Source organism: Phyllobates terribilis, unplaced genomic scaffold (genome assembly GCF_046119375.1).
Source record: "Phyllobates terribilis strain yellow unplaced genomic scaffold, ASM4611937v1 Scaffold_9__5_contigs__length_417890890, whole genome shotgun sequence".
Lineage (NCBI taxonomy): Eukaryota > Metazoa > Chordata > Amphibia > Anura > Dendrobatidae > Phyllobates > Phyllobates terribilis.
In genome coordinates, this window is record NW_027362769.1 from 297,799,789 (window position 1) to 297,812,833 (window position 13,045).

Below are 13,045 nucleotides of genomic sequence, written 5' to 3' on the forward strand. Positions count from 1 at the left end.
AGCATATGGATTTTATTATTTTACTCTTATTTTTACACAGGGACACTGCGGGAGAAGACACTACTACCCTCATCATGGTCCCTGCTGGTGCTGATCTCAGCGCTGGCAAGGAACCATGATGAGGGCAGTGTTCAGTACCCGGCACTTGGGAACAGCGCCGGACACACGGGACAAGGATATTTTCGGTACCGGAAATATACGGACGTGTGAAACCGGCCTAACTCAGAGCCTGACTGCACGATAGCAGCCAGGTGTGTCTTTCCCTGAAATGCTCCAACGTTTCAAAGAAAATATAGTTGGAAGATATGGCTGGGGATCATAGCCAGAGAAGAACTAGCGTTGCAGCGCCCCCGGACAGCTTCTCTCAGCATCGCTCCAAGTGAATGACAGGTCTCTTGCTAGGAGCGTTTCGGAGAAAAATTTATCTGGCTGCAGTCGTGCAGCCAGGCTCTGATTCAAGCTGTCGATGGTTTGAGCAGCTTGAATTGTGTGACAGGTTGCCTTTAAATTGAGGAAATGTCCTAGAAAAAAAAAACATCCACAACAAAGGAAAGATAATCTTACAATAACTGCAGCTTTCCCTCTAAGAGCTCTGTGAAAACTGAGATCTCTAACCTATATTTGTAAGGAAAAAGAAATGTAGATGTGAACCACATCATGAGTTATTCCCTTGGCAGATGCAAACAATACTTCTCTCTGAAAATAACTTCATCCAGGAAAAAAACATGCTCAGTGTTCCAGTGTATCATAGCAGCCAGCCAAAAGTTTTCCCCTGCAGCCAAGAGAAGCAGTGATGGCTCCTGTCCAACATTGGGTGTTTTCTGTGCCTGCATGAAGTCATTATTAAACTATGGCATGTTAAAAAAAATGTAAACCTGCACATCTAGGAGTGCCGTGACATGGAGTGTATGCTCTGGAACACACCCCTGGATCTGAAAAGTTTGGATAATTCACATTTCACCTCCCACTGGGTGGAGTAGAGGCTTAAAAGGGAAGCTGGAATGTAGTTGCTGGCAGTGTTTTGCTGCAGACTAGTGTGTCATACTATCCTATCAAAGCAAACACTAATCAAAGGAGAAGAAGCCAAAGAAGAGAACATCTGCTACTTTTACAGTAACTTCTTTAGAATATATCATCAGAAAGCACAAGAGGAAAAGTACAGCAGCTGCACGGTTTGATTTGTGAACATCTGTGAACATGGAGGAAGATGCAATTCAGATAGAGAAGAGTAATGAAGAGTTTCAGAAGAGTGCTGATCATGAGAGCCAGGAGTTGGTGGTGCCCAGCCACAGCCCTGCAGAGTCCCCCAGCTCAAGCCCTACACCACAGCAACTAGTGGCTGACTCCATCAAAGACAGTAATCAGGTCAACGCCATCACAGTCCTCACCCTGCTGGATAAACTAGTGAATATGCTGGATTCAGTGCAAGAAAACCAGCACAAAATGGAAAAGAGGCAGATTGACATAGAAAACTCAGTAAAGGGCATCCAAAATGATATCACCAAACTTTCAAAAAGTCATACATCTACCAGCAACACTGTCAGCAAACTTCTGGAGAAATCTCGCAAAGTCAGCGCCAACATGAGAGACGTCAAGGATCGTATGGATAAGCAGACTGTGCAGGTGAAGAAGCTGGAAAGCAACCACAATGTGCTCTTGAGAAGAAATAATTTCAAAGTATTGATCTTCCAGGTACGTTACACTGAAATAGTACAAAATACTACTTTTTCTGCTATGTTAGTTATCGAAAATATTTTTTAAAAAGATTCTTATTTGCATAACATGTACCGACTGGTACCCTGGGCAGCCACTCCCTTCTCACTGTGGAGCTAGTGGTACTTAGAATATAGTTATCATGACATACAATAACTAATCTATCTATCTATCTATCTATCTATCTATATTTTATATGTGTGTGTTTATTTTAGATGTATTGTTTTTTTATCGGCATATTTGAGCAAAATCTTGCATTCAAAACCACATTTTCACTTTAAGAAATGGCTCAACTAAAATGTTTAAAATCAGACCATATATGGTTGAAATGAACAGGTGGGGTGTTTTTTGTATTAATTCACATGAAAGCAGAAGAATTGAATAATATATAGTAAGGCTAAAGCTAAATGACTTGTGTGCCTGGAAATTTTTGAGAGTTGCGATTTGTCTGTGAAAACAACCAAAGCGCAGACTTCGCATGCGGGTCGTAAGTTGTACAGAACAACATTGTCAAGTGACACGCGCACAACCAAAAATCCAACAGGTTTGGATTTTTTGCAATGGTGACAACGCAGCCCTATTGACAATCATTAGATGGGCTGTCACAATGCAGCAGCACGATCTTCATGTTGTCATGTTACCCTGAAGTAATATAGATTTCACTTGAGGCCCACATTTATCAAGGTTGTGGTGCCACTAAAATGGTGCGAGTTGAAACATTTTCACTGTAAAATTAGCAACTTTTGTTTCCAGTCCCTAACTTTGGAAATGGAAACGAAAACTGGGCGTGGTGACCACATAGGACTTGGTTTAGGCTTCATTTATTTAGGAGGTGAACACTTTTTTAAACTGAAAACCCACTCATAGCAGATGTAGATTTCATTTATTGATTTAAGTGAAAATATAATAATTTTTTTATGAAACTTGCATGTATTTATGTATTTGGCACAAATCACTCCAGTTGCTTTTGTTACTTGTAGGCCATTGGTTTAATCCTATTCTGCATCTTTGTCACCTGCTGTAAACAGGCCATAACCATCACATGCATGTACAACGACAGAAGCAGGTGACAATTCTTTGTGCACTTGCTTTCATTTATATATATGGGTAGCAATCATTTCTGTATCCTCTTTAAAATTTGATGCAGATGTCATCAGATCGGGATGGAAATATTGGTCATTATTGTGATACCTATAGTATGGAAAATGGGCATGTTCGCTGAAACATCCAATTTCTGCAATTAATGGGGTACATGCATGGAAAGAAACTCTGGAATAAATATTAATTGCAAAGTGTGTGCATTGTTCACTTTTATTGTTCCGAGACTTGTTTATTTTATTATGTCATTTTCTAACAAAAAATATCTTCTTTAAAGATGCTTTGGAATCGCTGATTCCCAGATTTGTCATTGCATCAAATGCAATAACGTAATATTTTATACTGGAGTTGTTAAATTCACACCAATAGCCGACAAACCACATAGTGCTTCCACAAAATACAAATCAGGTACCACAATTTACATCTTATAAAAAGTCATGAAGCATAAAATCGCTACACATATGGCCACCATCTAATGGATTCACATGTTGTGGAATTTTAGTGGTGACATCCACGTTGAACTATCACAGCAAAATACATTACGCCATTTAACGAACCCTATTCACAAACCACTTAAAGTCTGCACTCCATGCTGCTGTGGAGATCCAGATGTGTCACCAGATGCAGCAGGGCAGTGCTCCCAAACCTGCAGCTGTCAGGGCACGATGGGAGTTGTAGTTTTACAACAGCTAGCTTCGAGAACACTGCTGTAGGGAGTGGCTGGTGGGTGCACATTGCTACATTGCACCAGCATAACTGGACACTGGTCACCTACAGAGCAGTGTGACAGCTAATCCAGATGTGGCTAAAGGGCAAACGGCTACATATTTTCTACATAAACCACCCTTACTGTTACTGTCTCAGAATACCTCTTTGTAAACATTTACTTTTCATACTTCATACATATTTTTATGTATTTCTTTCTTATAATAATATAAACCTTTCTGTAACATAATGATGAACGTAACTTCAGGATGTGATATAATATAAAGAATCACTTTTAACTTTAACCTGAGGTTTCCCCTTTTCCTGTTCACTTAGTAGATATATCATGTGCTCAAGCTAATCGTGAATAATTCAGACCAAAAATGGAAAAGTTGAATCTTCACCCTTTCAACTCTGAGCATTTTAGCATGTGTCCAATTCTGCTGAACATTTCTTAATTTAACCCTGGGCTGTGTCAGTTTTCTTTCTCAAACTGGGCACAGCTTCAACATAAAATAGGGCAAAATACAATTGTCTTACAGGGTTCGAGTACTTCACTCTATCAGCTTATAAAGGCATCAGTAAACTTTATACTTTGTGACCCACCATCAAGGTGCTATGTCTTTCTGAAAGGTCCTCATGCATTAATATTATTATTATAGCGCCATTTATTCCATGGCACATTAATATGCCTAATATGTGAGAATCTTGGGGGCACAGCATTCTCTGCTGGGCAGTGAGAGCCCTAGGGGGCCAGGGGTTAGTTTGGGGCGGTAGATCTCTATACACCCACCATAGAGCAACTAGATTGGTAAATCCGCACATTACTTCATTTGCAGAACGTACATCACTCTTTAGTAAACTGTTTGGAGTGTTTCTTCTAGTCAGGATTAGCTTACTGTTGGCACAACTTGGCCTTACACATGGCGTTAAGCGCCTTGCTTTATTAGATATCTATACGTTTTGATGTTGCATACAATGCCATATGTTAGGCCAGTTCACACATCCGACTTTCATGCTCCACATACGAACTGAGATGTCCGGACCTGGCTCTAATGGGACAGTCTCATAGGCGCACGTAGAGACCTATGGCCAGTCCAGACATTGCTCTCCACACTCGGACTGTGAATATTGGAAGTGTCAAAATGTCCTAAAATACATTTTTAGTAAATTAGAATTGTCTGACTTGTTGCTTTCCAGCTTTCTTAAAACTATGTCTCCTAGCAGGGGCAGACATATCATTGGTGCAACCTGTGCGGCCCCACAGGGGTTCAAATGGCAAGGGGGCCCATTTCTACTTCCAGAGCAGGTGGCATTGTGCATTATTATGAACTATTGGGCTATAAAGGACACATATACTGTTCTTGCACAGGGGATGGTTAAAACATTATAGTGGGTTCTGACTTGATAGATACATTCGTCTGCCAGGGCATGCTGGAAGTTGTAGTTTTACAATAGATGGAGTGTTGCGGGTTGATGACTATAGAATATTGTTACATGTGAGAGGACATAACTATGGACACAATGTGCCTTTACATGACATTCTACATTTGGACAGTTATTCCCTATCATTCCCCCTGGGATTAGATGAGCACCACTAATGTAATGGGAGGACTCTTGTGATTGTAGCAGGGCTTTGTGCATATATAGCAGTTACAAATATTTGTGTGGGCACTTTTTCCATATGGCAAAGGTTAGGAAAAAAACTGGCCTTGTGTCACATTTCTGTATGTGGTGTAAAATCCCAGCTCCAAATATTTCACATTCCTCTTGAGCAAGCCGCCCAGCCCAGGATAAGACTAGGCTGCATTGTTGTGGCACTGACAGATCGCTCGTCTCCCACTGCCTTTCATGGAAGCAGCCTATTTCCCACAGGCAGTGGACTTCTACTTTGATTCATTTTTACACATTTCCAGTTCTTTTCACATTGAATTGTACAATAATTCACTGTATTGCAGTCATGCACTAGCTTATCACACATATGCCGGGACAGACGTACCATTGGTGCAGTCGCACAGGGGCCCAGAAGGTTAGGACCCATTCACACCTCACAAGCCGCTTCTGTCATTGACCCATAAAGGGTGTGGTATGATGAACTACAAAGGGCCCATGTACTGTTCTTCTGTCTGTATCCGCCCCCACATATATGCTAGTTCAGCCAGGATTTATCTATTGTGACCCCCATTTAGGGTTTATGTACACAACTGAGCTTGTGGTCCATGGTCCCATCCCAGGAGAAGAAGACTATTGCCTTCATCCCTGCACATTGAAGTTATATCCTGCATTTGCCAGAAATGTCTGCACCCTAAATACAGTGAAGAAAACAAATCTTCATTCCAATCAAAATCACTCACAACCTAATTTATGGGCTGTTAAAACTGGATGTAGTTTTAGATCAGTTCTTTGCACCACATGCCGCCCATAGTGTGTCTGCTCCCATGTGCAGCTGTACGGGAGAAATGAGGAATATCAGATCACACTGTCATTCTACTCTACAGCATTGGAGCAGAAGAATCCATGGAATAATGATACAGGTTTACACTATGGGTGCATCTATAAACATTCAGGTAAGGCCTTATTCACACATCAGTATTTTGCATCAGTGTTTCTATTCCAAAGCCAGGAGTGAAACTGACAGAGAAACACCAGAATTGAAAGATTGACACTTGTTCTGTGTTTTGGAGACACTTCTATTTTTGGCATACAGATACTGATGAAATACTGATCAAAAATGCTGATGTGTGAATAAAGCCAGAGCTGAGTTGAGTTTGTGATTTAACAGTTTTTCCTTTGTAGTAAGATAAATACACACTGTGTAAGGTCCCCTCTTAAGATCTACATCTATAAAACCACATTCTGATTTTGGAGTTTTGGAGACCCACTTAGCTATCCCTGGCCGGTTGTTGTGGGTCTCTGACGTGCAATGGTCATGGTTTGGGTGGGCAGAGGCCTCTACTCTTTCTCCTATATTAGCTATCTTGTTGTATATGGCTATGGTTCACAAACCGAACTGGGCTAGGTATGCACATAGATAAGCATTTTTGACACCATATTATTTTATTTTATCACTTTCCTCCTTACAACCCATATGGACACTACCCAAATCCATTATTCACTTCACTAAGTTTAAAGGGGTTTTCCCACAAACAAACTTTATTTTAATCAATAGATCTTGGAATAATAATTTCCACAATTGGATGTGATTATGAATAAAATGTCCCTGTGCTGAGATAATCTTATAAATGAGCCCCTGCTGTGTACTGTGTAATGGCTGTGTCTGACCGTACAGGGACATGGTCTGATCATACCACATCTCCTGGGCAGGGGAGAAAGAAGGGGGAAGGGGGGGATTATACAGACATTATAGCAGGGGATTGCAAATGATTTTTTCTGTGAGGTAAAACATTGCTTAAAAACAGGCAGGAAATGTTTTGCCTCACAAAAAAAATCATCTGCAATCCCGTGCTGTAATGTCTGTACACTCTTTTCCTTACCCTCTAAGTCCAATTTCACATATTCATCTTTCACGGTCCATGTACAGATTCTGATGTCCGGATTGCCACTAGACGTGGCTTCTCATCAGTGCTGAACACATGAAATGGGCTTTATGGTAAGGAATCAAATGAACACCAGAGGGCGCCAATACAGATTTTTAATAATATATTATGGGCAACGCCTTCAAGACCTGCTTCACACTGCAGAGTGAGAAACTATTTTTTAAATCTTAGGTTGTTCAAAATTAAATAAAATTTTCTCTTTTTCCAAAAACAATGATGGTATACTAGATACATGATTCTCATCTCATGCACTTTTTGAATTGTTATTGGTAATTTTTTGCAAGCATTTTTATCATCTTCTTTACGCTGCAATTTTTGTTTCTTTTAGTATGTTATGTTTTAAATAAAGCGGCTTAGTTTTTGATACTTCTCTTGTATTTGGCTTTGACAACATTTTATTGGTACAGTCATGTGCTTATTACATGCGTTTATTACCTGCAGATTTTCTACATCTAATGCAATACTGTAAGGAAAATCCGCACATAAAACTCAGAAATTGACATCTTGCAGATTTCAAACACGCACTGCTACGTAAAAAAAAAATACAGTGGGCATGAGATTTCTATAAATCCCATCCACTTTGCTGTAAATGCAAACTATGAGGGTTTTTTGTACAGTAAAAATGGTGTCAAGAACGTTCTGAAAGCTCATCGTGAGAACTTAGCCTTTTGTCCAAAAACTGTAATTGCTTTTTATGTGAATTTTTAAAGGGGTTGTCAGGTCCAACTTGATAAGTCTGCAGTTACTCTGTGTGACTTCAGACTTATGAATCCACCCAGTGCATGTACTGCGCTCTGCGGGAATTTGCTGGTTTCTGAGCCGGGACCAGCGGATACATATGCGTTATGCATATTCCTGGCCAGAACCCGGCCAGTGGGTGCCGCCTATCTCCATACATTTATATCGAGCAAAGCTGCACCCCGACTAGTGATGCAGCCGTCCAGTGGTCTTTAGACTACTTTCCCTTGACAAAGCCATGTATTAAACAAAGCGAAATGCACGTTGGGGTTTCGGTTCACCTTCTGGGAGACAATTCTGCATCATGGGTAAGATTTGATGGCCCCTTTGTGAACATCAAATCCTCCAAAAGAATTGCCATACTAATACACGTGTGGGGGAACTAAGCAAAAGTTATGGTGAGAGTTTTTTTTTTTACCTTATAAGAGAGTTATTGTTTTCCTCACACTATCCTCCTATATATGTGAATCACTTGCAACTGCCCATTTTCCAGATTCCTCCCCTGGTCTTTATTTTCTTTTTCATTTTTTCTGGTATCTTTATTTTCTGCAGGTCATTTTATGTCTATTTGATTGTTTTAGTGAGATATTCGTATTAATAAAGGAATAATATTTTTAACCTCTAAAACTCCAATTGTTCGCCCTTTTTCCATTTGATCTAGGAGTGGTGAGTTGCGTTAAGTCTACACTATGTGCAGAATTATTAGGCAAATGAGAATTTTGATCACATGATACTTTTTATACATGTTGTCCTACTCCAAGCTTCATAGGCTTGAGGAGGGGTGTTGACTAATGACATCAACACCCTATATAAGTGTGCTTAATTATTAGGCAACTTCCTTTCCTTTGGCAAAATGGGTAAGAAGAGAGATTTGACGGGCTCTGAAAAGTCCAAAATTGTGAGATGTCTTGCAGAGGGATGCAGCAGTCTTGAAATTTCCAAACTTTTGAAGCGTGATCACCGAACAATCAAGCTTTTCATGGCAAATAGCCAACAGGGTCGCAAGAAGCGTGTTGGCTAAAAAAGGTGCAAAATAACAGCCCATGAATTGAGGAAAATCAAACGTGAAGCTGCCAAGATGCCATTCGCCACCAGTTTTGCCATATTTCAGAGCTGCAACGTTACTGGAGTATCAAAAAGCTCAGGGTGTGCGATACTCGGGGACATGGCCAAGGTAAGGAAGGCTGAAAAACGACCACCTTTGAACAAGAAACATAAGATAAAACGTCAAGAATGGGCCAAAAAATATCTTAAGACTGACTTTTCAAAGGTTTTATGGACTGATGAAATGAGAGTGACTCTTGATAGGCCAGACGGATGGGCCAGAGGCTGGATCAGTAAAGGGCAGAGAGCTCCACTCCGACTCAGACGCCAGCAAGGTTGAGGTGGGGTACTGGTATGGGCTGGTATCATCAAAGATGAACTTGTGGGACCTTTTCGGGTGGAGGATGGAGTGAAGCTCAACTCCCAGACCTACTGCCAGTTTCTGGAAGACAACTTCTTCAAGCAGTGGTACAGGAAGAAGTTGGTATCGTTCAAGAAAAACATGATTTTCATGCAGGACAATGCTCCATCACATGCATCCAACTACTCCACAGCGTGGCTGGCCAGTAAAGGCCTAAAAGAATAAAAAGTAATGACATGGCCCCCTTGTTCACCTGATCTGAACCCCATAGAGAACTTGTGGTCCATCATAAAATGTGAGATCTACAGGGAGGGAAAACAGTACACCTCTCGGAACAGTGTCTGGGAGGCTGTGGTGGCTGCTGCACTCAATGTTGATCGAAAACAGATCAAGCAACTGACAGAATCTATGGATGGAAGGCTGTTGAGTGTCTTCATAAAGAAAGGTGGCTATATTGATCACTAATTTTTTGGGATTTTGTTTTTGCATGTCAGAAATGTTTATTTCTAAATTTTGTGCACTGATATTGGTTTACCTGGTTAAAATAAACAAGTGAGATGGGATTATATTTGTTTTTTATTAAGTTGCCTAATAATTCTGCACAGTAATAGTTACCTGCACAAACAGATATCCTCCTAAGATAGCCAAATCTAAAAAAAAACCCACTCCATCTTCCAAAAATATTAAGCTTGGATATTTATGGGTTGATTGAGAACATATTTGTTGATCAATAATAAAAATAATCCTCTAAAATACAACTTGCCTAATAATTCTGCACACAGTGTATTTGGTTTTGGTCTGTTATGGCCTGAGAAAGAACGTTTACCAAAATGGGCCTGGTGCTTAAGTTTCTAATGTGCATATATGTACATACATACATACATACATACATACAAAGATCCCTCTTTTGAAGTGGACCACTACAGCCACCACCCTGGCCCTCAGTCAACTTCACATAGCTCAGATTCCTGAACCCCTCTAAGTGTCATAATGGGAAGGGGAAGAAGAGAAATATTTGGGTTAACTGTAGTCACACCTGAATTGAATACTAGAAATTTGCTCTGAGGTTATTCATGGTGACAAGCTCCAAATCAAGCTTTATCCAACATCTTCATAATAGTTTAAGGCGTCAACAATATTATCTAACGTTTTCATCTTTTCTTGCAATGTAAAGGAATGAATTATTTAGTTGCGAATAGCACAAATCTATCTTCTGGCAGGTGGGTGAATAGGAATGTACTATGAAGCACGCCCTCCAGTTATACAGAAATTCCCACATTAGATAAAACTTTTGTGAATGTAACATTTCAGCGTTGTTCTTGGTCTCATTTTAGAAAAGTTAGACAACTTTTAACCTCTCAATGGTTAATGGGCCTCACTGACCAGCTACAGGCTTGTTTATTTGTTTTTGCATTTTAGCAGCTATAACTATTTTTTTTTAGATTTTCATTGATGTTACTTTGTTTTATGCATTACAAATTGTATTTTTTAGCAACTATTTGGTGGTATATATGAACTATTGTGAAATCAATAATTAATATGTACTTCCAAACAGCTCCTAAAGTTTCCGCCAGTAAAACTGTCCCCAGAGCGTTGTTAGTGATGCAATGTGCATCACTAACACCTTGTTTTTAATCAAAACGGCGCAGTAATCATCTCAAAAAATAACTTTGTATGGTTATATAGTACCTTCTCATTCAGTCATAGGGGTGGGCTTTATTTTCTTTCAGTCATGGGCTCGTCACATTGTCGACGCCCATGCACTGTGATTGATGTTCCAGGGAGCGCTGATGTCACGGAAATCCGCTCTAAAATCCCACGCTTGTGCAGTGTCGAACTGCTTCCCGTGTTTGTCCAGTGTCCAGCGGCTCCCCGCGCATGCATAGTGAAGAGCGGCTGCCCGCGCAAGCTCATGACTTGCAGCAGCTCCAGCGCATGCGCACACAGTCAATGAAGCTGGGTACGTACACCCAGATTCAGTGTGCACGCGCTGGCAGCCGCTCGTCACTGCGCATGAGCGGGGAGCCACTCATGCTTCAATACCATGTGCATGCACGCACAACAAACATGGGACGATCCCTTTTAACAATCAGGATCAAAGTAGCAGAAGGTGGCTTAAATGGGGTTGTCCGGTCCAAATCAATAAGTCTACAGTCACTCTTTGTGACTGCAGACTTATGAATTCCCCCAGCACAAGAACAGTGTGCTGTGGGAATTCGCCGGTTTCTGAGCCCGGAGTAGAGGTATGTATGAGTATTTATTGAGCGAGGCCTCGCCCCGACTAGTGACATGGTCATCCAGTGGGTGTGACCAACTAGAGGGCGTGGCCTCGCTCCATACACTTGCCAGGACTATGTATAACTTATACATACCCTCCAGTCCCGGCTCAGAAACCAGTGAATCCTTGCAACGCAGCTGGGGGCATACATGAGTCTGCAGTCGCAGTGACTGCAGACTTATCGATGTAGACCAGACAACCCTTTTAAAGGGGTTTTCCCACGAACAAAAGTTGATTTTAATCAATAGATTTTGGAATAATAATAACTTCCACAATTGGATATGTTTAAATAAAATGTTCCTGTGCTGAGATAATCTTATAAATGTGCCCCTGCTGTGTACTGTGTAATGGCTGTGTCTGATCGTGTACGGAACACGGTCTGATCATACCACTTCTCCTGGGCAGGGGAGGAAGCAAAAGAGTATACAGATATTACAGCAGGGGACCACAGCTGATTGATTCTTTGAAGTAAAACATTGTTTAAAAACAGGCAGAGAAATGTTTTATCTCACAAAAAGAATCAGCTACGATCCCGTGTTGTAATGTCTGTATACTCTTCTGTGCTTCCTCCCCTGCCCAGGAGATGTGGTATGATCCAACCATGTCCCTGTACGGTCATTACACAGTACACAGCAGGGGCACATTTATAAGATTATCTCGGCACAGAAACATTTTATTTAAACACATCCAATTGTGGAAGTTATTTTTCTTACAAGATCTATTGATTAAAATCAACTTTCGTTAGTGGGAAAACCCCTTTAAGCATTCAATAATGACCGACTTGCTTTATTATGGTCTCACAAATGGTCCCGTTTCTGCATTCATGATGCTTTCATGATGCTATTGACGCGCCCCCTGGGGCCGTGGGGTACTCGGTAGCCGGGCCAGTCGATGCTGGGGGATGTCACAGTGGCAGTGACCCGGTCCATGACCCAGGGTGGTCAATAAAAGGGGAATAAAGTAATAGGGGAATTACGTTTTTAAAGATAATGTTCATGACGCCTCCTGTGGTATGCGGCTATATGGTGCTGCCGCTGCCGTGCAGATCCTCTGGAGCTGGTGGTGACGCAGCAGAGTTGGTTCAGCTCTCCACAGGCAGAGCTTAGCCCCACAGCTGGAAACAGTGATGTTATGAGGTAGATGTTGCTGGTGCTGTGCAGTGCAGGGCTGGTGATGGCGCAGCAATAATTCTAGGACACAGTGGGGTGCAGTCTTCAAGGTTTTACTCACAATTGTTCAAGACTCCAGGTTACAAGCGCCAGTGTGTAACCTCCCACGTCGTCCTGCGTTCACCAAGAAAGGGGTTCAGCAATCTCTCACTATCTCAGGAGTACTTAAACGGGACCCCGTTCTATGTTCTTTCCTCGGTCGTCTTCCTGCGCTGGCTCTGACCCTCCTGCCCTGCGCCTCACAATCAGTGTCCCAAGCCGGTAGCCTCGGATCTTGTCGGGCGATGTGCAGTCCCCTGAATCCTATGCTCCTCCTGAGCTCCAGCCCCCAGGTCTCTCTCCTCTGTACTGTCCTGTCTCCTTCAAGATGGTTCCCTTCTTA

General features: G+C 41.5%; 1 protein-coding gene across 1 annotated transcript in view; it reads left to right on the forward strand.

Moving 5' to 3' along the window:
- The first annotated feature begins 868 nt into the window (after window positions 1-868).
- Window positions 869-13,045, forward strand: part of CAVIN2 (caveolae associated protein 2) — an 89,496-nt gene continuing 77,319 nt past the window's right edge. Inside the window, exon 1 of the mRNA XM_073647877.1 lies at window positions 869-1,692. Within this exon, the coding sequence (XP_073503978.1) occupies window positions 1,198-1,692 (495 nt within the window). The 5' untranslated portion in view covers window positions 869-1,197. The remainder of the gene's footprint in view (window positions 1,693-13,045) is intronic.